At 34.4% G+C, this 24,214-nt stretch overlaps 2 protein-coding genes, 1 long non-coding RNA gene and 3 pseudogenes across 3 annotated transcripts; 3 read left to right on the top strand and 3 right to left on the bottom strand.

The window, feature by feature from the left end:
* The first annotated feature begins 418 nt into the window (after window positions 1-418).
* LOC127122249 (probable O-methyltransferase 3) lies at window positions 419-2,823 on the top strand (annotated as a pseudogene).
* Window positions 2,824-3,838: 1,015 nt separating this feature from the next.
* On the bottom strand, window positions 3,839-5,154 carry LOC127121041 (uncharacterized). The gene is made up of 2 exons (XR_007803289.1): window positions 4,566-5,154; window positions 3,839-3,995 (listed from the first exon to the last, which is right to left on the bottom strand). It is a non-coding gene; the product is annotated as an uncharacterized LOC127121041 (long non-coding RNA).
* A 2,740-nt stretch (window positions 5,155-7,894) lies between these two features.
* On the bottom strand, window positions 7,895-10,159 carry LOC127121038 (uncharacterized; annotated as a pseudogene).
* Window positions 10,160-10,247: 88 nt separating this feature from the next.
* Window positions 10,248-12,201, bottom strand: LOC127122248 (deoxyhypusine hydroxylase-like; annotated as a pseudogene).
* A 4,381-nt stretch (window positions 12,202-16,582) lies between these two features.
* Window positions 16,583-17,828, top strand: LOC127122247 (trans-resveratrol di-O-methyltransferase-like). Its single transcript, XM_051052615.1, has 2 exons — window positions 16,583-17,399; window positions 17,649-17,828. The coding sequence occupies exons 1-2, from the start codon at window positions 16,626-16,628 to the stop codon at window positions 17,826-17,828; spliced, it is 954 nt and encodes a 317-aa protein (XP_050908572.1). The 5' UTR covers window positions 16,583-16,625.
* Window positions 17,829-22,096: 4,268 nt separating this feature from the next.
* On the top strand, window positions 22,097-23,926 carry LOC127121036 (probable O-methyltransferase 3). Its single transcript, XM_051051654.1, has 2 exons — window positions 22,097-22,926; window positions 23,366-23,926. The coding sequence occupies exons 1-2, from the start codon at window positions 22,153-22,155 to the stop codon at window positions 23,663-23,665; spliced, it is 1,074 nt and encodes a 357-aa protein (XP_050907611.1). The 5' UTR covers window positions 22,097-22,152; the 3' UTR covers window positions 23,666-23,926.
* Window positions 23,927-24,214: the final 288 nt, after the last annotated feature.

Below are 24,214 nucleotides of genomic sequence, written 5' to 3'. Positions count from 1 at the left end.
TAAGATGTTTAAATAGGGGCAACTGTTATACACTATATTTTATCCTGAGTTTTTCACTTGCATCAACATAGAAAAATCATTTGATTTTATCATACATGGCATTAATGAAAAGAATTCATCAAGGTTTAGATAAAAGGTCAGAAGTTCTTGCATTTTACTTAGTCTTGATAACATTCATTCAGTCATTTGGTGATTAAGAAGTCAAAAGACATTGTATCTCAATCTTAGTACATTTTCTATTATATTGCATCATTTTTCAGAGCTTCAATGGGTGACGGTTAAGAGTAGTATTGTCATCTGAATCTTTTATAGGGTTTTAATTATGATTGAGAATTATAAGAAAATGGTCCAAGTGTGATTCCTTTGCATTTGATTCTTTATTCATAATTCTTCAATCAGTAAATTTTTGTTTCGCATAATGGTTAAAGTATTAACCATAATAAATTTTTGGATCTACACAAATGCTGGTTGAATCAATTTTCAAACGTACATAGAATTAGCGGGCGAAAAATTTCAAAATCGAGTTTGCAAAGGTCAACATTATTAATCTCTGGTTCACGTAGTTTAACCTTTCATGTTCATTTTATTTTTTTGACTCCTTTTCCGATCATATTTTATCAGCCCGAGCCTTTTAATTTGATCATTTTTCACTTCAAAATTTGATCAAAATTAATCTGTTTTTCAGAAGTTTATTTTGCGTCGTTCATTTTGACACATTCAGTTTAATTTTTCAGACATATTTGCGCCCAATTTTTATTCGTTTCGAATCATTTTATTTTTATCTATTTATCAAAATGTTCGGAACAAATAAAGAGACTTATTGATGTTTTTAGTTCAATTTTATTTGATTTATTTCCCTTTTAAGATTAGATAAAAGGGACAGACTCCACTACTTTCATTTTTAGTACTAAACCAAGAGAAATACTTAAATAGAAACAGATGTAAATTCATAGATGATACGACATACTTTGCTTTATTAGGTATTTCATTATATGAAAAGTAAGCCTTTGAATGATTAATCCTTTGGTAACTTGTACTGGAAAAAAAACCAATGTCTTACAATATCGAAAAAAGTTCATACATTAAAGGTGTTGTCCAGACCCTCTTCATATGCTAAAGTCAAATTGAAACTTTCTTGAAGTCGGTCTCGAGAATTCTACAACAATAATCATACATTTGTATCGATAGTTAGGACTTAGGAGACAACTCTTCAAGATCGGCTAAAACGATCCAACAAGACTCACCCAATATAAATGCTCAATTCATAATGTCATGAATAAAGAATACAAATAGGTGTACCTTGACTAAGGACCCACACACAGAAGTAAAACCTTGCACTCATCTCAATCGTTGAAATCCATCAAATACTCCTATCTCCCAGACAATGCATTCCCTGGGGGCGATTCAAATTGTAATTCATATATAAGTATGATTTCACGTCAAATAGGGGTACATTTTATTACTTGCTTGCAAAAAAATTCTCTTTGACTTCAATGAGTCCATGGCATGTGATGCTCTATTAGTCAGCAATTTGTTGATTGAGACGTGTAAGGGAGTGTTCGATGGATTGGAGTCATTGGTTGATGATGCAGGAGGCACGGGGAGCATGGCAAAGGCATTTGCCAAATCATTCCCACAAATGGAATTTATTGTGTTTGATCTCCCACATGTTGTTAATGACTTACAAGGAAGTAATAACCTAAACTATGTTGGTGGAGATATGTTTCAAGAAATTCCTCAAGGACATGTCATTTTATTAAAGGTAAGATTTTAAGTACTCATTCATATGTTACTTCATTAGAAATGGCAAAAAAAAAAATTAACACGATGAAATCCATTGAAAAAATTATTATCATTTTATTTAGTTAGATCAAATGCTTTTCAAACGACTTTTTTATGCGTTGAAACTGTGAGTTACATTAATGTTATGTTAGTGTTATCATCTTTCATTTTTATAAAATTTAATAATACTTCGTTCTTTTACGTAACAAACAACTCATATTTTAGGTTCATGTATTTCATCATTTTATAGAGTAGATATATTGATTATTTAATAAATTTTAAAAATGAATTGTCTCTTATAAAATGGGGGTAGTATTTTTTATTTTCGTTATTATTTATTATAATATAGGATTTAATTGAAATACACTGACAGTGTAAAGATATTTTGCACTGTCAATTAATCCTACACGTTGGATATTAAAATAAGTTTTACTTTTATTTTAAAAACTTATGAAGAAATGCAAACGGGTAATGGTGATGAATCGACAATGTAAATCTTTTTACACTGACAGTGCATAGTAATTAATCTCTATAGTATATTACGTTAGCTATATATATAACATTTCAATACTAATTTTTTTATTTATATTATTATTTAATTTATACTTACATATATTATATAACTTTTTCATTTAATATTTTGTCATAACAAAAGCACCGCTAATCATATAATTGTCTTCACATTTATTATATTTTCTCTATCTTTCTTTTATAACTAAATAAAATATAAATGAAATCACAGGGGATCTTGCATGATTGGAATGACAAGGAATGTGTCAATATTTTGAAGAAATGCAAGGAATCATTGGAGAAGAAAGGTAAAGAAGGAAAGGTAATTATCATAGATATAGTGTTGGACATTAAAACATTAAGGAATCAGTTGAAACAAAACTCTTCTTTGATATGTTGATGATGGTAATGCTCACAGGAAAAGAGAGAAATGAAAAAGAATGGGTTAATTTGATTTTATCTGCCGGTTTTATTGACTATAAAATAACCCCAATTTTAGTATTAAGGTCCATGATTAAGATCTATCCTTAATAAGTATAAATCAATTGTTGTCGGCATTGAAAATGCAGTCACATTAGCGTATGATGTCGCTTACTGATTTTGATGTTTTTGTCAATTTGAATGTAATTGTTATAATATTTTTGCGTATTTATAATTTACTTATCATTTAATATTCGTGTGTTTGTACTTTATTCGCATTCGAATTTTAATGTAATTGTTTTGACTATTTAGAGATTCTACCATTAAGACCCCTAATTACTCAATATAATTAGAGTGTTTGGTCCCTGATAATTGTTTTATCCTAAAATTTTCCATTACTTTTCTTCATTTGTTAACCACTTCTAGTTCATACGTATCATCATCATCACATGACCATTCATTTAGTCAGTCATCACATTTGCATTGCTAGTGTTGATAAGCTAGGTGTAATTTTAGAATAAAAAGAAGAGTTCCTTTTGCATCTATACATTTTCATTATTTTGATCTTCATTCTCATTTGAAAAGGAGCTTTTATGAACTTAAACCAACTCTTTTGATGTCATTAACTCCATATTGGTGATTGTTCACTAATTTGAAAACCAAGTTGTTTGTTAAACTTATACTAATTTCATTTGGACATTAACTTTAATTAAGCCCTTATTAGGGCACATCCATCTTTGATTGAATTTGTTTATTGAGATTAAGAGTTTTTTTATGGAAGAATAATTTTGTTCATAATAAAAAAACCATGCCACATTCATTACCATCTACTCATAACATAAAACCAAATGTTGATAAGCATCAAAAGCTACATTTTTCCTTTTATGCATCATAATATCTCACCATGTCATGCAATTTTATTTTGTGCTGTAAATATAAAAAGATAATATGCTGAGAAATTTTGCATCATAAGAACCAAAGGACAAGTTTTTTATCCATCCTACATACATAGACTAAATTTTTAAAAATGAAAAAAAGAGAATTAATTTTCCATTTGATTTTCATTCTGTCATGAGCATACCAACATGCATACATTGCCATAAGGTAAAATAAAAACAAAGGATTCAAATTAAAAAAGAAGTTGCTTGTATTACATTATTTTGAACATCCAACACACAAGCTACAACTAGCATAGTCATGCCATTACATTCCATACAATAATTATATTAAAAAGGAAGAAAAATGAGGTTTGACTTGGTAGTCACGATCTTTTTGCATTCACCCTGCACACATTCGTTCATTAACAAACTAAATAAAATATGAAAAAAACTAAAATTGAATCAGTAGGGAAACACACAACATCCACATCTCATAGAATCATTCATACATAACAAATAAACATGAAATGAAATTGAAGCAAGAGAAAAATGTGTGCAGACTCCATCCCTCACATACATCTCCTTCACCATGACATACATCACAGTCACACTTTTTTTTACCTCTTTCCACTTTGCATCATGTCACACAGATCACTAATCTTCCCCCCAAAATCACCCATCAATAACTTTATTTTCCCTCTAATATTTCAGTCACGAGTTGCATCACCCCACCCCAATCATTTCCTGTAAAAGAACTCCTTCACTCACTCTCTCAACACACTAAAAAACCTAACAAACTTCTGGTTAATTCAAATTTATAGCCCTTACTAAAGCTCTTCAAAACATCTGAACTTGAACAAGCTCTGGCTTAGACCACTCACTAACTCATATGAGTAAACACAAAGAAGAAGAAGGAGATGGAGGGAGAGTCAGAATCGCACAAACAAAATTAAAAAGAAGAAAATGAATACTTACCTGAGGTTGGCTTTTCCGGAGTTCTCGGCGGAGTTTTAGGATCCGGCGAGGCTCCATCCTTCATTTTCCTTTTGTTTTCCAGGCTTATCGTTGTGGCTTTATCATCTGTCTCCCTTTAAATTTTAGTTCTCACGAACATGGATGGAGAAGAGTTGACACATCCCGTCAACTTTGATGCATTCAGAAAGTATTATGCCTAAGAAAAAGAGATGGATAATAAAAATTCACTAAGTTTAAAACCTGAAAGGGCGACTAAGGCTAAAAATGAGCACCCTGATGAGTTGAAAATTCGCTAGGGCAACTCAGGTAAAAATTAGGGATAAACAAAAAAAGTTAAGCCCGATAAGTTGAAAACCTGAAAGGCCGCTTAAGCAAAAAAGGGTAAATCTCCCGGTAAATTGAAATTCTTAGAAGCGGTTCATGCAAAAGTTAGGGAATATCCAAAGTCATAAGACTAAGCACACATGTCTACACTATAACAAAACTCAGATGGAAGTGAACAATTCAATCACCATCTCTATAAACAAAGTAATGAGGATTAGAGGACATAGGGGAAAATAGAAAATATTGTATTTCGATTAAAACTCAGTTAAATTTTCATTACCATTTATTTACTTACTTTATTTATAATCTCTTCATAAAGGAACTTACATCTTCATGTATCTCATGTATGAGTTATTTTTCTCATAAAATAAAAAGTTTTAGTTAAATATTCCTTCATCAATTATATTTCTTATTATGCTTGTTTGTATAATATTATTTTTATTCTTGATAAAATAAGACAAAACATGGAAATAACAAAGCTTTTGAAATTTTTAAATTACTTTGATTTTTAAAAATGTCGAAGGAATATTTGTTGGTTTACAACAATGCATCCAAGTTCACAGGATGTGAGGCATATCATTGATTATCTTTTTGATCATCTTGATCTAAGCAAGTCAGAAGTGTTTATTTCTCTAAGAAACAAGAATTAGTACAAAGCCCACAGGCGGAAAAATAGAAATCAGAGTATTGCAAACTATATTCATGGTGTTAAAATTGTTCAATACCAAGGGTGTCTGGGAATAAGTGCTTGATACCCACAAAATGCATATTCATACATTTATTTTCCTTGCATATCATAAGCAGATCATACATGCATAAACCTCTTAGGGAAGTCTAGTGTAATCCTCAGTAGATACAAGACTCAATAGGTGTTCTCAGTAGTAGAACAATTATTTTCTTCAAGACAAGTTTCTTTCAAAAGTCAATCATTGTTACTGATGATCCCCAAGACGAGTTTCTTCCCCAACAATGTGATTAATATCCCTACAGAGTTTCCATTGGAAGTTTCTCTAGCCAAACTTCATGAATTAACCAAGCGAGTTTCATATTAGCAGGATTCCTGAGAATGTTATCCCCAACAGTATTATCCTCAACAGGTCTCTTCGATGTATTTGTATAAAATGGACATCTCTTCACACGGATAACTCAAGTTAGTAATCTCCCCAGCAAGTCTAATGGACAGTAGTTCCGCAACAAACAAGCTTTAATGAATGATTCTCAGTATATCTCCAGCAAGTCTCATGTGTGTTTATTCCCCATGAAGTCTTTTATATTCTCAACTGTCGCACCTCGAAAAAATGGGGATACGACTTCAAAGCGAAGCGCGATCGCACGCTCGCAATGATAGACTGAACAGAGTCGCCACCGAACTTTATTTATTCCTAAAAAGGAAAGGGGAAATATCGATAAAACCCAAGACAAAACGATAATGATTATTGGTCGTCGCAACCAAATTAGGGTTCGGGAGTCGATTACGTGAGGGGAAGGTATTAGCACCCCTTACGTCCGTTGTACTCAACGGGAACCATTATGTCAGTTGTGTGCGTTAGTGTTAGTTGAAATATTAGGCTTTTCGAATTATTAGGTGGGAAAGAAAGAAAGGAAGAGAATGTTTTTGGATTTTTTAACGAAGGACTAAACCTAAGTTTTTTATTAGTGGGCCTGACAAGATTTAAAAATCCTGCTCCCACGTATCTCAAAAGAGAAATCAAGGCTTACGTAGTTCTGGGTAGAAAAATGTTTGTTTGTTAGTCGATTTTAGCGAAAGCTATACTGTATTAATCGACGAAAACATTGTTTTACCCAAAACAGATGAGGAGTGGACGCATACCACACATCGAACGGATTTATAAATCTACATTCGGAAAAGCACCATTTATCTCGACTCAACAATCGTGGCCGAAACATTGTTTTATATCACTTAAGACAAGATACCTTTCTCGTTTATGAAAAAGGTTTTTGATTAATCGCACGGCGGCGAGAAAATGTTTGATCGGTTGGATGTATTTTGAGTGATGGCGAGAACTTGGATGAGCGAGATATACATCTCGAATCTTAGCCTCAGGAGTGCACGGTATACACCATGTTCCATTTCCATCTTTATTGAAAGAAGTTAAGATAGAAATTAAGTATTTTTTGGAATTTGATTGAGAAAGGGTTTGAAGAAACCACATTGACAGTTTTAGAAGATGGCGAGAGTTAAGATTGGCGAGGCATACGTCTCGAATCTTAATCTCAGGAGTGCACGGTATACACCATGTTCCATTTCCACCTTTATTGAAAAAGTGTTAAATAAGAATTAGGTATTTTGAGTTTTGTTGTGAAAATGACTTGACCCTAGATCAAGTATTGATGGACGTTTAAGAGAAATTTGAATGAGTGTTTGAGAGAAAACAAAGTGGATAAATTTGGATGATGGCGAGGGCTAGGATTGGCGAGATATACATCTCGAATCCTAGTCTCAGGAGTGCACGATATACACCACGTTCCACTTCCATCTTTATTGAAAAGGTCTTAACTATGAATTAATATTTTTTGAGTTTTTATTATGAGAAATGGCTTGACGTTGGATCAAGCATTTGATGAAGTTTTTGAAAGAAATGGAATAGAATGGGGAGAAGAAATGGATTGATTTGTTTATTGAGAAAATACTCGACGTTGGATCGAGTCTTATTTTTTATCTTTCGGAAATTGTTGATTTTATTCTTGTGTTAGTAGCTAACTAAACAGTCAAAGAAATAAAATAGTAAAATTATTACACATCGGGGGAGTGGGGTACATTTTGTCAAATATGGATTCAAAATACTGGAATAATTAAATCGGACCCAAACAACAAATAATGCAATTTATGAGTGTAAGTGCAAGCGAACTGTCTCATTGTAAGAAAGCCCAAGAGTAAGCCATTTGAAAATAACACAACAAATTATATCTACAACACACTTAAAAATTAAATCGAAAAAAGGTAAAATCGGGATTTGTACGGATGGACATTGAGGAACATACAAAACCTAAATAATGTGCTCAAAGCCGGTTTGTACATATTGACAACAACTGAAATGTCATATGCGATTAATCGAAACGCGGCGAAATACTATCGATGTATCGATAAAAATAATCATGGATAAACAACATGGAAATTGTTGAATCCATAAATTAAAATCGATGTTTAACAAATAAAAATAAAATAACGGCGAGAGAATAAAAACTAAAGTTGAAAAGGGAGAATAAAATAAAAAAAATGATTAATAATAAAATAGATCCTAAATCAATCAAAGATTAAAAATTGAATAAAGTGAAAAAAACTAAAACCAAAGTGAAGCACAAGGGTATCAAACCCAAGACCAAAGGCTTACCAAAGCATCCCTTTACCAACTCAGCCATACAAGCATCCTTGTTGTATGAACTCGAGCACTAATACATAAGATAAAAGAAAACACCAAGCCTTTTAAATAAAACACAAAGTTTAAAACAGTAGCAGAACTCAAACAAGCTCAACTTAACGCACAGAGATTTCTTTCCATTTTGAACATCAAAGATTTAACAGCAATAACCACACAAATGGAAGCATCAAGGAAGCGAGCGGAGATAGAAATAGAAACTCGAAAAAGAAACTAACTGATTGCGGCGAGATTGACCGACGGATGTAGGTAAAGTTCCGTCTGAACCGGTTTTTGATCTTCAGCTCTTCACCACCAAGAACCACTATGGTTTTCGTTTCTCCTTGCCGTCGACCTCTTTTTCGTTGGTGAACAGTAGCGCGGCTCCTCCAAAGAATTAGGGTTTTTCTTATGATGAACAGTGGCCTCCTATTATATACCACTTCTCATCTTTCTCCCTGCTGCGTTTTCAGAGTAGTGGGAAGTCTGTACGGAGGTTGGGAAGTTTGTCCTTATTCCAGCTTGTGGTCCCTCTCCCAATTCCTCTTCATTTTGAAAACTTTACCATTGGTAAGAAAACTTTCACCACTGTAACTCACTTAGCTAAAAAGTTTATTTTAGAATTAACTGATTTTGGGTATTTGTATTGCAACAGCTTCGGCGTGGATCGTGTAACAGTTTGATAGGATTCAACGAATGGACTAAAATGCAATGCAATGCTTGTTTTCCCTATGGAATATTGACCGAGAAGCATGACCATTGGCTTAGCATCAAAATTACTGTTGGTCAATAAGGGAGATACAAAATCATTGAATCGATCAGTACCCCCCAACGGTTTTAGCCGCTCCACATACAACTTCAAGCCATCATTTATTGGTGTCACTTCATCGAGGGGTAACTTCTTTGCAGGTTTTGAAGCAACCGGTGGAAAGGGCTGAAGTCGCAATATTGCAAATGCCAAAAGGAAAATAATTGCAGACGTCAGATTGATGGCTGCAGAATAACCAATATTGGCCACGGTCGCCATTTTTCTCTCCCTTTAAAGCACCCTTTAACGGTTTGTTTCTTGCAGGAGAAATTCACGGTGATGAACTGGAATGCTATGGACTATGCTCATGTCAATCAGCGCACTCTTTCCACATACAAGGTTCTTGAAAGCAGAGTCATGAGTTTCCTTCTGTGGTGTGAGTCTAGCCAGAAGTACCTTATTGTGACAGTGTTCTGAGTCCACAAAATAGAAGTTCCCATTAGCCTTAAATGTCACATAAGGCCTATTGGTACCTGCTGGACGAATATCCGAAAACTTGATAGTCTTTGGGATATGTGTTGCCAGCCATGACAACATCTCCACCTCGAAGCTGTCCGAACCGGGTTGCCAACGGATTTGTGAATGTAAGGGCTGACGAACCAGTGAAGGATGGCAGTAGTTGAAGCACTGAAGAGTATCACAGATGATGCCACTGCACCCTTTAGGATGACATTACTGTCGGGGGATGTCATGAAGGTTATGACTGGACCGAGAGATACCGAGAGGCAGCAAGTTGAGAGGGACATAAGTTTTACCTTTTTTATGGTACTTGAGATTGGGCCATAGTAGAAAATTCCGGTTTCCTTGTCTCCTTCCTCAGATTGTCTTCCACTGGCAGGTCCAATACTAATCTTGTCTTCCTCAGTTGGTGCAGCTTTAGATAACCATCTTATTTGAGAAGCAGCAAGTTGGGAAGAAGTCTTATATGTTGGTATCACATTGTTCTGTGTTTTGAATATTGAATTAGCACTGATTGGCTGGCCGCATGTGGAGGACCTAAAACACTGGTACACTGAAGGAGTGTTTGTTGGTAACGAAGAAAAGCGACTGCGAGACTGTGATCGGAGCAAGTGAATAAAACTCATTGCATCAAACTCTGAATCTCACTCTCTTCTGGATATGCAGGTTCTTCATTTCTTAACATTATTGAAATGTGTAAACATAAGAAAATATTTACGCCACAGTTGGATTGCGCGTGAACAAGAACTCAAAAGATTTCCCTGATCTTTCAGCTTCTAGCATGCTTAGAGCAACTTGACAACTTTGTGAGACAAGAGCTTCCGGGTCTGCCGTAAACTCCTCAAGAAGAGCTACACTTTGGTCATCTGCAATTGAACCAAGAGCTTCAGCAGCCTCATGCCTAACCATTGGATGCTCATTCACATCTCGAAGTATATTGGACAGAGCAGCCGAAACGGCTTTGTCTTGCAATTGGCCCAAAACATATGCAACCTCATGTTTTAGTAAAGCACTCTTGGAACCCAAGGAATCAATAATAGCAACAATGGCTTTGTTTCCACCGTCATTTCGAAGTGCAAAAAGAGCTGCATATCGCTCATACATCCCTTTTCCTCATCAAGAAGTAACTCCCTTAATTGGTCCACCGAAGAACAAGACGTGGCCGGTGCTGCAGGATCAACAGACATAAATGGAGAAATATCCGGTGCATTCGAATCATCCGCAGCAGCAACATCTTTTAAATTCAGAATACGTTGAAGAGCCAATTCACATGTCTCTCGAACCTCTTGAGCCGGATCAGAATCCAAACTTCGCTTCAAAAGAGAAACATTACTATCCGATCCAATAGCTCCAAGTGCTTCCGCTGCTTACCATCATGATTCGAACACGGTAGAGTTCGAAACAATTTTTCCCGCTGCCATCTTAGTGATCTCCTGCATTGTCGCTTCACTGAACTTTGAATTCACAACTGAAATATAATCAACAAGTTCAAACAAAGTTTGCCCCTCTCCAATGATCCGATCCCTGTTCCTTCTACTACCGGCAAGAACTTTTGGTATTTTCCTTTATGTTGTGCAGGCTTTTCTCCTGGCAATTTCTTGTCAAATTTCCCATCGCTAGCTGTGACAGTTGCTGCAATTCTTGCTACATTGCCCAACTCATCCTTAATATCTTTCTTTGGTGTTGCCTAGGTTCCTGTTATGGGCAAAGATGTGGCGGCCAACTGAACATGGCTGGGTAAAGCTCCAAACTTGGCGGCATTCTTCAAGTTTTGTAGCCGATTTTTCTCCTGTTTATCAACTCTATGGTGAAGTCCAACACTGATATTGTCAAGGGGTGGTCATTGCTGTTTTGCTCACAGTCAATTAAAAGCATTCTAGCCAGTCTGCCAGAAAGCAATCATGACCGACTTGATAAGTCATTACTGCTTACACTGAACACAGCAGTCTGCAAAGTAATATCAAATAGATTTGCATTTAGAGCAACTGCTGTAACATTAAATGGAGAACAAATCAACATGACACCTAAAATCTTAACACCCATTGACATAAGCGCATCACCGTGGGAATTCGGAGGCAAGTTTTTTACTAGATTGCAAATCATCTCAACCACCCAGACATTCCTCTCAACCTGCTCATTTTTCAAGTCAACGGCATAAAATTGCATGAAGTTGCTAATGTCCATCATTGCAAAACAAATAGCAGTATTAAAGGACACCAATCTATTGAGCAGGTTGTGATTAGTACTCTGGCTAATCAACTGCACGCTACTGTCAAGAGTTATACCCTCATTTTTTAAGCATTAAGACCTTTTCTTCAACAGTGAGGTATAAGTACAATCTCAAAACTGTCAACTTATTGAACTTTGAGCTGATGGACATTTTTTGTAGGCATTTTAGGTCATTTTGCGGGTCCAAACCGCTGTTAAATAATATAACAGTATCCACAGATGACAACTTAATGCTAGGGATACAAGCATTGCTCTCTATCAAGAAAACAAATTGCCCACTTTCTCTATCATTAAATACGGCCAAAACAGCTTGCTTCTTTGAAAGAATGTAACCTCTACCATATCGTACATAGAAATTATTTCCGAATCTCTGACAGAGAACATCATCCAGAATATTTCCAATTGATCCAAAACCACTGCTAGACGGAAATAATAGCATCACTCTTAACTCACGACTTTTAGCTTCAAAGAGGGTCTTTTCAAGAAGTTGCAATTTTCCACTTGCTTTTATTCCAATATCTAAATGTTCTTCAACAGGCAGACCTCTAGTGACCAAACTACTCAGTGTTGGGTCGAGGAGATAAGGATGGTTGCAACATTTTTTTTATCTTTTCTGCAGCTTCAATTGCTTTTGGTACAAAATTGCCATCATTAATTTCATGTGAAACTACAGAGGATGGCAAAGGGAAACAATCCAAAGCAGCAAAAGTTTCTAGAACTGCAACTATTAAGTACCGATGCATCTCAACAAGAGCAGAAGTCGTATATCATAAGAGCTGAAACTAAAGCCCTTTCGAAAGTCTTGATCTGAGAGAACCAAATTGAATGGATTGCACAAAGATACAGCGCCAGAAAGTGGTGAGCTGGAGCCTATAGAAGATTAGACTTATGACGGAATCGACGTATAGGACCAACAAATCCCATCTTATTATCCATTGCTAAATTTCTACGCTTTATCCCCCCTGGTGTAGATCCAGAAAGCATGTTATGATCTATTGCAGACTGAGTTGAAGATGAAGGCTCATCTTGAACAGCATGCCCACAACCCTTGAGAGTAGAGGTTGGATAAATTCTGGCATACGGTGTATGTGCCATACTATATATTGCAGATCTGCCGCGAGGTCTTGGGGTCACAAAAACCATTTTCATGAGGGTATGTCTAGTAAACCTCGCATAGCAATTAAAATTTGTAGGCTGTGAAGTCTAGCAGCGAACATTGGCAATATCTTGAAACTGTGTTGATATAAACCCTGTTATTAGATGTAAACTGCATGCTAGGAGTGCAGAATGCGGAAAGTACGCAAGTCTAAAAGCATGATCTTCCTATCTGTAGGTGCTAAGAGCAGTAAGGATGTATAAAACCAAATCAATCAGTTGTTCCACCACTTTTCCATCATGTAGAAAAATCTGATCAACTTTAGGATGTCGAGAGGCTGTACGCAGGCGTCTCGTTGGAACCGTACCAACATTTAGATTAGCAGACCTACTTCCAGATAGCACAGACGGATGAGCTCCAGTTGAATAGTGTGCGTAAGGCAAATCAGTTCCAATTTCAATCGCCCTTTGAGTGTAAGCCTTTATCCTGTTTTTGTGCTTCTTCTGAACTGACTTCAATGATCTTCTACTTTCATAGGTACCAGGCAAATAATAAGTGATGGTTTCTCCTTCATCTTCATCATATGCAACATCTTCACACCCAAACTCTGCTCCAGTATCATATATGGATGTTTCAACTTCTTCTTGAATGCTACTACCACTTTTCTCACACGGTAGAAAATGAGATTCAATGGATTTTCTGTAAGTTTCCACGGCAGTGTGAGGAACTCTTGGACATGAATGAAATGATTGTAACATGAATGAATATGTGTATGGATGAATGGAAACTTTCCAATGTGAATGAAATAATGTGAATGCAAATTTGAACATGCTATATAAAAATGAAAGATGGTATATGGATGGAAATCTCCTTGAAAGGGAAAATGATGTTCCATGAGAGACAAAACATGAATTGAATTTAGACATGAGAATGACATTCCAACTGATTCCATCAAAATGTATCAAACATCTAAAGCCAAATAGAGAGGTAAAAATCTAATAATCATGGAATGGTCATGAGAAGAAATGCAAATGAATGATTGATGGAAAAAAATTTCAGGGTCAAAATCGGGATATGACACCAACATATTTTGATTTCAGCCAAGAGTAGCAAGATGCAATAGCTTCGACCAAGAGCTATTGAATGCGATATTTTCATCCAAGAGCAACTGAACACAATGGTTTGAGCCAAGAGCAGCCAAATACATTGTTTGCATATATTAGTTTCAACTAAGAGTAGCTGGACACAATATCTGCACAAATTTTTCTTTGACAAAGAGTAGCTGGATGAAATAGCTTCAACCAAGAGCAGTTGAATGCGATATTTTCATCCAAGGGTAGTTGAATGCAACGGTTTCAGTCAAGAAAAACTGAATACATAGTTTGCATATATTAGTTTTAGCCAATATCAGTTGGATACTATATCTGCACAAATTTGCTTTCATCCAAGAGTAGATGGATGCAATAACTTCAACCAAGAGTAGTTGAATGCACCAATCTTAGCCAAGAGTAGCTAAGTATGATGTTTCATCCAAGAGCAATTGGAAATATTGTTTGTATATATTAGTTTTTATCCAAGAGTAGTTGAATACTATATTTGTACAAATTTTCTTTCACCCAAGAGTAGTTGGATGCAATAGCTCCAACCAAGAGTAGTTGGATGCGACCAGTTTCAGCCAAGGGCAGTTGAATATGATCATTTCTCCACCAGGAGAGTCTACCTTCAACAAAGAATGATTGAAGAATAGTCGAACATAATACTTTGTAGCAAATCAATCCCTAGAGGAGTTTATTGTCAATCATGAGCAGATGTACATGGTTCTCCAATCTCCAGAAAATTTGCATAGCATATAATGATTAAGAAATCAACAGTATTTCTTATTTCATACATATCAATATCATTTCATGATTAAGAAATCAAGAGTATTTCTTAATTCATTTGCATTCATTCAATCATCTGATGATTAAGAAATCCAAAGTATTTCTTATTTCATTCATATCGTTATCATCTGATTATAAAGAAATCAAGAGTATTTATTAATACATTTGCATCCATCTTTAAGGAGTCAAGAGTACTTCTTAACTTTTGCATTGTCATCCATTTATTAAGAAATCAAGATCATTTCTTAATTCATTTGCATTCATTTTTAAGGAATCAATAATACTTCTTAATTTTTGCATTGTCATCCATTGATTAAGAAATCAAGAGCATTTGTTAGTTCATTTGTATTCATTTTTAAGGAGTCAAGAGTACTTCTTAACCTTGGCATTGTCATCCATTTATTAAGAAATCAAGAGTATTTCTTAATTTATTTGCATTCATATTTAAGGAGTCAAGAGTACCTCTGAACATTTATATCATTGCCATATATTGATTAAGAAATCAAGAGTGCTTCTTTACCTCCATTACATTCATATCACTATCATTTCATGATTAAGAAGTCAAGAGTATTTATTAATTCGTTTTATTCAATCATATGATGATTAAGAAGTCAAAAGTACTTCTTAACCTTCATTACATTCATTCATATTCGTATGATGATCAAGAAGTTGAGAGTATATCTTAAACTCTTCATATTCATTTATAAACTACAAAATCTTACCATTCTATGGCATAAAAGGGAAAATTTTAGATCTATTTTGTATTTAAACTATATTTCACCATGATGATTTGAAGACAATATTTCTTAACATCCTCTAGTTTAAGATGTTTAAATAAGGGCAGGTGTTATACCCTAAATTTTACCATGATTTTTAACTTGCATCAACATAGCAAAATCATTTCATTTTATCATACATTACATCAGTCAAAAGAATTCATCAGAGTTTAGATGAAAGGCCAGGAGTTCTTACATTTTATCTAGTCTTGATGACATTCATTCAGTCATTTGGTGATTAAGAAGTCAAAAGGCATGTCTTCTCAATCTCAGTGCATTTTCTATTCCATTGCATCATGTTTCATAGCTTCAAAGGGTGACAATCAAGAGTAGTATTATCATCTGAATCTTTGCAGGGTTTTGATTGTGATTAAAAATTAGAAGCAAATGGTCCAAGTGTGATTCCTTTGCATCTGTTTGTCTATTCACAATTCTTTAATCAGTAAATTTTTGTGCTGCATAATGTTTAAAATATCAACCAGAATAAATTTTCGGATCTACAGACATGCCGGTTGAATCAATATCCAAACATACGTAGAGTTAGTGAGCGAAAAATTTCAAAATCGAGCTTGCAGATGTCAGCGTTATTAATCTACGATTCACGTAGTTTAATCTTTCATGCTCGTTTTATGTTTTCGACTCATTTTACGGTCATATTTTGATCAACCCTAGCCTTTTAAACAAATCATTTTTCACTTCAAAACTTGATCGCAATAAATATTTAAGATGAATAAATATTTAAGATGTATACTTAGTTCTGATGTCAATAATTTAAGATGAATAAATATTTAAGATGTATACTTAGTTCTGATGTCAATAATTTACTTTCTATTTTTTAGAAATAAAAAATGCAAACGAGTTCGTGCTTTGGTTAAACTAAACCAAAAAGTACAAAAAGCCATCGCAATAAACAACATATGCATGAGCACAAAAATCCAACAAATTATGATTCTTAGTAGTTGCTGCATATCTGTAATATGCTGTTTCTGTAATATCTAAATTATAATAATATGATACTTCATTTCAGCATATAAAAAGACCCAAACAATGTGAGGTTTCAATCCACATTCCATATACTTTAAGTCTTATTCATAGAATTCAGGTACCAAGTATGGAATTCCAAAATGGAGATGATGTTGCTTCCAATTTGCTCAAAGCTCAAAGCCACATATGGAATCACATTTTCAACTTCATGAATTCCATGTCACTTAAATGTGTTGTTGATTTAGGCATACCAGATATCATACACAACTATGGCAAACCCATGTCACTCTCAAAACTCATTTCTTCACTACCAATCCATCCTTCCAAAAAACCTTGCATTTATCGCTTGATGCGAATCATGACTCATTCTGGTTTTTTCTCTCAACAAAATATTACAGAGAATGAATTAGAAATTGAGTATATGTTAACGAATGCATCTAGGTTATTACTAAAGGAAAATCCAATGAGTGTGGCACCGTTTGTTCAGGCGATGCTTGATCCAGTTTTGACAAAACCATGGCATCAAATGTCTACTTGGTTGAAAAATGAGGATTCTTCCGCATTTGAAACCACACATGGGAGGTATTTTTGGGATTATGCTGCTCATGACCCAATATTTAACCGCTTATTCAATGAGTCAATGGCAAGTGATGCTCGATTAGTGAGCGATCTGTTGATTGACAAGTGTAAGGGAGTGTTCCATGGATTGGAGTCATTGGTTGATGTTGCAGGAGGCACATGGACCATGGCAAAGGCTCTTTCCAAATCATTCCCACAAATGAAATGCATTGTGTTTGATCTCCCACATGTTGTTGATGGCTTACAAGGAAGTCATAACCTAAGCTATGTTGGTGGAGATATGTTTCAAGAAATTCCTCAAGCACATGCCATTTTGTTGAAGGTACAGATTTTAAATATTCCTTTACATGTTACTTCATTACAAATGGCAATAACAAATAATAAGATGAAATCCATTCAAAAAACTTATTATCATTTTATTTAGTTTATATATATTTTTTCTTTAATTTTTTTCTCATACCAAAAACACCTATAATCATATAATTTTTTTCAAATTTACCATATTCTCTCTATCTTTCTTTTATAATAAAACAAAATGTGAATGACATCGCAATGGATCTTGCATGACTAGAATGACGAGGAATGTGTGAATATATTGAAGAAATGCAAGGAATCATTGAAGAAGAAAGGTAAAGATGGGAAGGTCATTATCATAGATATGGTGGTTGACAATGAAAACATCAATAAATCAGTTGAAACCCAACTCTTTTTTGTCACTAATGCAGTATGCAATGAGTATGACCTAGTATGATGCCAACGAAGGTGTGAAGTATAATCCCATACTTCCAGGGAAAATAAAGGATAAATTTTGGGGTATTACAGCGATAAGTTGAACTCAACCTCAACTTCGAACCCAAAGATTCCTACAAACTCTCCCCAAAATATGGAAGTGAACCTTGAATCTCTATCCGACACAATACTCAACGGAACTCCATGCAACTTCACAATCAGACAAATATATATCTCTTCCAACTTTTTCATAGAAAAAATCATGTTAATCGGAATAAAATGGGCCGACTTCGTCAGTCTATCAACAATTACCCAAATGACATCACTTTTTTCATGATAAATTCTTTCATTATCAATGTATGGTTTCACAATGTAGCGTCCTATATATACAATGTTGTTGTTATCGACATAATATATTGTTTTTTTATTAAAAAAAGGCGCGTAAAAGTATAATACCTCGGTTTTTAGTTAAGTGAGGTGAAATATTTGTCATAAAATATATTTTTTGTAGTAATGTTAACGATCGAACACTATTCATAAAAAGAAAACTTATATGACGTCTATTTATGTTGGACAACTTACTTCCTTATTTTTTATGAGTCATGTTGATTTGATCTATTGGTTATTTCCTTATTGATTGAACGATTTGATATGAATGATATTTGTAATAAAAAATGAAATTGTATAGTTTTTTAATAACTCTAGATATCTTTGGTTAGCTTAACGTAATACCCTCTTCTAATCGAGGTAAGAAGTCTTTTATGAAGTAGTTTTGTTGATGAAAATTATTGAATATAAGAATCTTGTCAATGCATTTGAAAGTGATTTCCTCCACAAGTATGGAGGATCATTCAAGACATCTCACTCACTCTCCAAAACTCTAATTGGATTGTGAGTCCCCATTTAAGACACATCAATATTCATCTAGTCACCAAGGAACTCAACCATATCTCTTGACCCTCAGTAGCTTGTACAAGTCATAATTCACTTTGTGCATTGACCACAACATTGAGGAATCCAAAGTTTATGCATACCCTCAACCCTATCTCATTTTCCATCATGATTTGATCATATGAACTTAAAACATCCACCATTGTTCCTCGAAAATCAAGAAATCACAAAGTCACATTTTTTGGTCATGTTGGTTGGTCACAAAATCACAAAGTCCATAACTTTCTCATATTACAACCTTTTCAAGATATTCTTTGAGCTAAATGTCCTAATTAATTTCCTCTCCAACTTTTCTTCAAGGTCCAAGACATAATTCATTAAGCAAGGACCTCATTTTTTGCATTGCCCATACTGGTCCAACATGCCTACCATGCCCTAAAACATGACAAAGACCACTACTTTACTTCATTGCCATTTCCAAACGAAAACTCGTTTTAACCTGGTTCTTTTTTCATCTAATTGACATGTCAAGGAACATTTGGTACAAGTTTCATACAAAATTCACAAGCCAAATTCATTTGTCCTTGGTTCAAAGATTGAAGATCACTCTGATGCACAAACAAGACCAAGTCAGCCAGCTTTTGCAATTTGATCCACCAAGTCCTCAAATCAATTTGTTTTGATCCCATTTGACCTCAAACATATTGTAAAACACATCAGGACAAGAATGGAAGTCAACTTGGATGGAAAACCCCTCAATCTTCCAAACCCAATGCCATGTGAAAAGTGAAAAACTTCCCAAAATGGCCAAAGTTCAAATGCACAGTAGGTCAACTCAAAGCCTTTGTTTGTTCCTAATTGATGTTAAGAACCAAAACTAACTAGTTTAGAGTGCAAGCAAGGTCAGATCGTAGCATCCCATGTCTCGCCAAGTTCCACTTTATGAATATTTTCGAGCTCCACCCTTTCTGAAGCAAAACCATCTAAATTTTTCTTCCAAACCACTCTATCACCTTCCCTATAAAGAGGGGAAGGTGTTCCATTCATTTGACAAGCTTCATAAGGCAAATACACCCTGCTGCAAACCCGAGTTGAACCATCCAACACAGAGTTTTGATTTTTGAGATTCAAAGCATTTAAGTTCCAAATAACCACCCAGAATTCATCCTTGGACATCACTCAAACTTTCCCAAGTCCTAAATCACCTTCCCAACACCTCACATGAGTTGCACCAAGTCATTAGAGTAGTACTCTGGTGGCTTTGTTTAACTTTCTATAGTCAATACACATTCAGCAACATGTATCTACACGCTTAGCTACAAATTCACCTATTTTATGCTTAAATAATGTTCCTCCTCCTTTCTTTGGTACTACATCTATTGGGCTAACCCGTTGACCATCTGATATTGAATAAATTATTCCAGCTTCAAGAAACTTTAACACTTCCTTTCTAACTACCTCACTCGTGATAAGATTAATCCGCCTCTGATGTTCTCTTGAGGTTTTTGAGTCCTCTTCGAGCATAATTATATGCATGCACACAAAGGGTCTAATTCCTTTAAGATCATAGATGTTGTAGCCTAAAGTTGTAGGGTACTTCCTTAACACTTCCAAGAGTTTCTCAATTCTGTTTCTATCAATATCATCGTTAACTATGATTGGACTATCAAGTTGCTCGTCTAGAAACTCATATCTTAGTATTATGGGTAGTTCCTTAAGTTCTACTGATGGTTTCTTAGGGCTAGGCATAGGATTAGGTGTAAGTGCAAGACATTATCTTAGGTTATCCTCTACATAAGGGCGATAGTATTCAGCCTCATCTTCCTCTACCATGTCAGTGGATGGAATTTCAACTAGCTTTGTAGTCGACGATGTTTCTGGTGCTAGCTCTTTTATGCATTCATCAATAATGTTTATAAAACAACAAGCATCATCAATTGTTGTAGCCTTCAGAAATTGGGAAAGAATAAACTTGATTTTCTCCTCACCAACTTCAAAGGTTAGTTTCCACATTTCACATATATGACGGCACCGACTGTGGCTAAGAAGGGTCTTCCTAAGATGATAGGAATATTTGATTCCTCCTTTATGTCCATCACTGTAAAATCCGTACGAATGTAAACTTGGCCAATGCACACTTGAATGTTTTCCAGCATGCCTACGGGGTATTTACGGAGCGATCGGACAACTGAAGAGACATCCACGTAGGTCTGAAGTCTCCTAAGTTCAGCTTTTCACAAATCAAGAGGGGCATTAAACTCACGCTAGCCTCTAGGTCACAAAGTGTCTTGTAGATGACAAATTTTCCTATTACACATGGAATAGAAAAACTAGCAGGGTCTTTCAGCTTTGGGGGCATGTTGCTTTGGGTCAAGATAAAATACTTGAACCTCGTTTCACAAAATCTTAGGAAATATCAAATGTTGGATATTGCATCCATTTGTTTCTGATATAAAATAAAAAAGGATTAGATAATTAAAATAAATTTTCAATCACATGATAAGAGATTATGGAAGAAAATCAACGTTATATCCAAAAAAAAATTTGCTCTTACAATCCATCACAGAGATCTTTTCCAAACCTTTTTAAGTTTCACTTTTTTCATGACAGATTCTTTCATTATCAATGTTTAGTTTCACAATGTAGCGTCCTACATATACAGTGTTGGTGTTACCGTTATGATTGAGTCTATAGAGTTTTTGTTGGATTAATGTGTTTATAATATCTTGAGTGTTGTTACTTCATATATGGACGACAAATATTATTTTTTTAAAAATTAAAAAAAACTAAAATATGGATTTTCCCCCGGTTCCTAAATCAATCCATGTAGTAGATTATATATATTTAAAAAAAATTATGAATGGAAAAAAATTGAAAAAACATGTATTATTTCATATTTCAATTTTTTTTTGTCATTCATCCATTTCTTTGTGTTTTGCAATAATCAAACAACAAATTATATTTAAAACAAATTGCAGTATTTATTAGGAACAAATTGCAAGTAAACTATATTTAAATCATATTTACTTCATTTAATATAACAGTTATCATACAACACCAAACGGCAGTTTCATTCGATTGGTGAGATCTAAGTTCTGTGTTTTTGAACGTGATTGATAAGCATAGAAAGTGGCAACTAGGTGAAGGTAGAATCATCATCACATATAAACTAAAAGATACTCATTCCAAACATCAAGGTGGTCAATAAAAGCCATCGCAATAAACAACATATGCATGATCATAAAAATCCAACAAATTATGATTCCTAGTAGTTAACAATACTATATATAATTGCTGCTTATCTGTAATATGCTTTTTCTTATAATAATATGATACCACATTGGATACTTCATTTCAATTAGCCTTAACGCATATAAAAAGACCCAAACAATGCGAGGTTTCAATCCACATTCCATAGACTTTTAAGTCTTATTCATAGAATTCAGGTACCAAGTATGGAATTCCAAAATGGAGATGATGTTGCTTCCAATTTGCTCAAAGCTCAAAGCCACATATGGAATCACATTTTCAACTTCATGAATTCCATGTCACTTAAATGTGTTGTTGATTTAGGCATACCAGATATCATACACAACTATGGCAAACCCATGTCACTCTCAAAACTCATTTCTTCACTACCAATCCATCCTTCCAAAAAACCTTGCATTTATCGCTTGATGCGAATCATGACTCATTCTGGTTTTTTCTCTCAACAAAATATTACAGAGAATGAATTAGAAATTGAGTATATGTTAACGGATGCATCTAGGTTATTACTAAAGGAAAATCCAATGAGTGTCACCCCATTTGTCCACGCCATGCTCAGCCCGATTATGACAAATCCATGGCATCAAATGTCTACTTGGTTGAAAAATGAGGATTCTTCCGCATTTGAAACCACACATGGGAGGTATTTTTGGGATTATGTAGCTCATGACCCAATATTTAATCGTTTATTCAATGAATCCATGGCAAGTCATGCTCGATTAGTGAATGATTTGTTGATTGAGAAGTGCAAGGAAGTGTTTAATGGATTGGAGTCAGTGGTTGATGTTGGAGGAGGCACAGGGACCATGGCAAAGGTTCTTGCCAAATCATTCCCACAACTGAAGTGCACTGTGTTTGATCTCCCACATGTTGTTGATGGCTTGCATGGAAGTGATAACCTAAACTATGTTGGTGGAGATATGTTTCAAGAAATTCCTCAAGGACATGCCATTTTATTAAAGGTAAGATTTTAAATATTCGTTTACATGTTATTTCATTAGAAATGGCAATAACAAATAATAAGATGAAATCCATTGAAAATATTATTATCATTTTTTTAGTTAGATCAAATGCTTTTCAAACTACTTTCTTTTGGGTTGAAACAGTGTGGTGTATTAAGGTTACGTTAATGTTTATCTTCGATTTTTATAAAGTTTGATTTTTTGTTATTCTCTTTATTATTTACTACAATATATTGGTTTAACTAAATTATATATATTTCAATACTAATTATTATTATTTCTATTTGTCTTTGTATTTAATTTATACTTACTTATATTATATAACTCTTTCCTTTAATTTTTCTCTCTTACCAAAAGCACCAATTATCATGTAATATTCTTCAAATTTATCATCTTTTTATTTTATTTTTTATAATCAAACAAAATATGAATGACACAGTGGATCTTGCACGATTGGAATGACGAGGAATGTGTGAATATATTGAAGAAATGCAAGGAATCACTGGAGAAGAAAGGTAAAGATGGGAAGGTGATTATCATAGATATGGTGTTGGACAATGAAACCACTGATGAATCATTTGAAACCCAACTCTTTTTTGATATGTTGATGATGGTAATACTCACGGGAAAAGAGAGAAATGAGAAAGAATGGGTAAAGTTGATTTTATCGGCCGACTTTAGTGACTATAAAATAACCTCAATTTTAGGCTCAAGGTCCATGATTGAGATCTATCCTTAATAAATATAAGTCAATTGTTGTGAGCATTGAAAATGCAGGCACATTATCGTATGGTATCACTTACTTGTTTTGATGTTTTTGCCAATTCAAATGTATTTGTTATTATTTATTTGCGTATTTCTAATTTGCTTATCATTTAATAGTCGTGTGTTTGTACTTTATTCGCGTTCGAGTTTTATTGTAATTGCTTCGGATAATTAGAGATTGTATCATTAAGACCCCTCATTACTCAATAAAATTAGAGTGTTTGATCCCTAATAATGTTCCTTTTTTAGACTATCAATTTTCTTCTTTGTTGTTTCATGAATAGTGGCTTGAATCACAAGTTAGAACACTTAAATATGGATGTTAACTTGATCTCCATCAAGGAGAAAGTTTAAAAATACTTCAAGGAATACTTTGGCGAGATCAAGTATCAACTGTCAGTAACGCGGAGTTGGAAGTTATCCTTCATTGGTGGAGTTGGGGAAAGATTGCACGCAAAGAAAGTTGGGAGTTATCCAATGAACTCTTAGCTAATGGAAATCACTCATACAAGAAATCAGTTGG

The sequence above is a fragment of the Lathyrus oleraceus genome, chromosome 2 (assembly GCF_024323335.1).
Source record: "Lathyrus oleraceus cultivar Zhongwan6 chromosome 2, CAAS_Psat_ZW6_1.0, whole genome shotgun sequence".
Lineage (NCBI taxonomy): Eukaryota > Viridiplantae > Streptophyta > Magnoliopsida > Fabales > Fabaceae > Lathyrus > Lathyrus oleraceus.
The sequence above is the reverse complement of the archived record's forward strand: the minus strand, read 5'-3'. Positions and strand labels throughout refer to the sequence as shown.

Excerpts from the sequence above, each read along its gene's own strand:
- LOC127122247 (XM_051052615.1), top strand. The coding sequence starts at position 16,626 with ATGGAATTCCAAAATGGAGATGATGTTGCTTCCAATTTGCTCAAAGCT. Across the intron at positions 17,400-17,648 it reads CACATGCCATTTTGTTGAAG|AATGACGAGGAATGTGTGAA; the intron begins GTACAGATTTTA and ends TTGCATGACTAG.
- LOC127121036 (XM_051051654.1), top strand. The coding sequence starts at position 22,153 with ATGGAATTCCAAAATGGAGATGATGTTGCTTCCAATTTGCTCAAAGCT. Across the intron at positions 22,927-23,365 it reads GACATGCCATTTTATTAAAG|TGGATCTTGCACGATTGGAA; the intron begins GTAAGATTTTAA and ends TGAATGACACAG.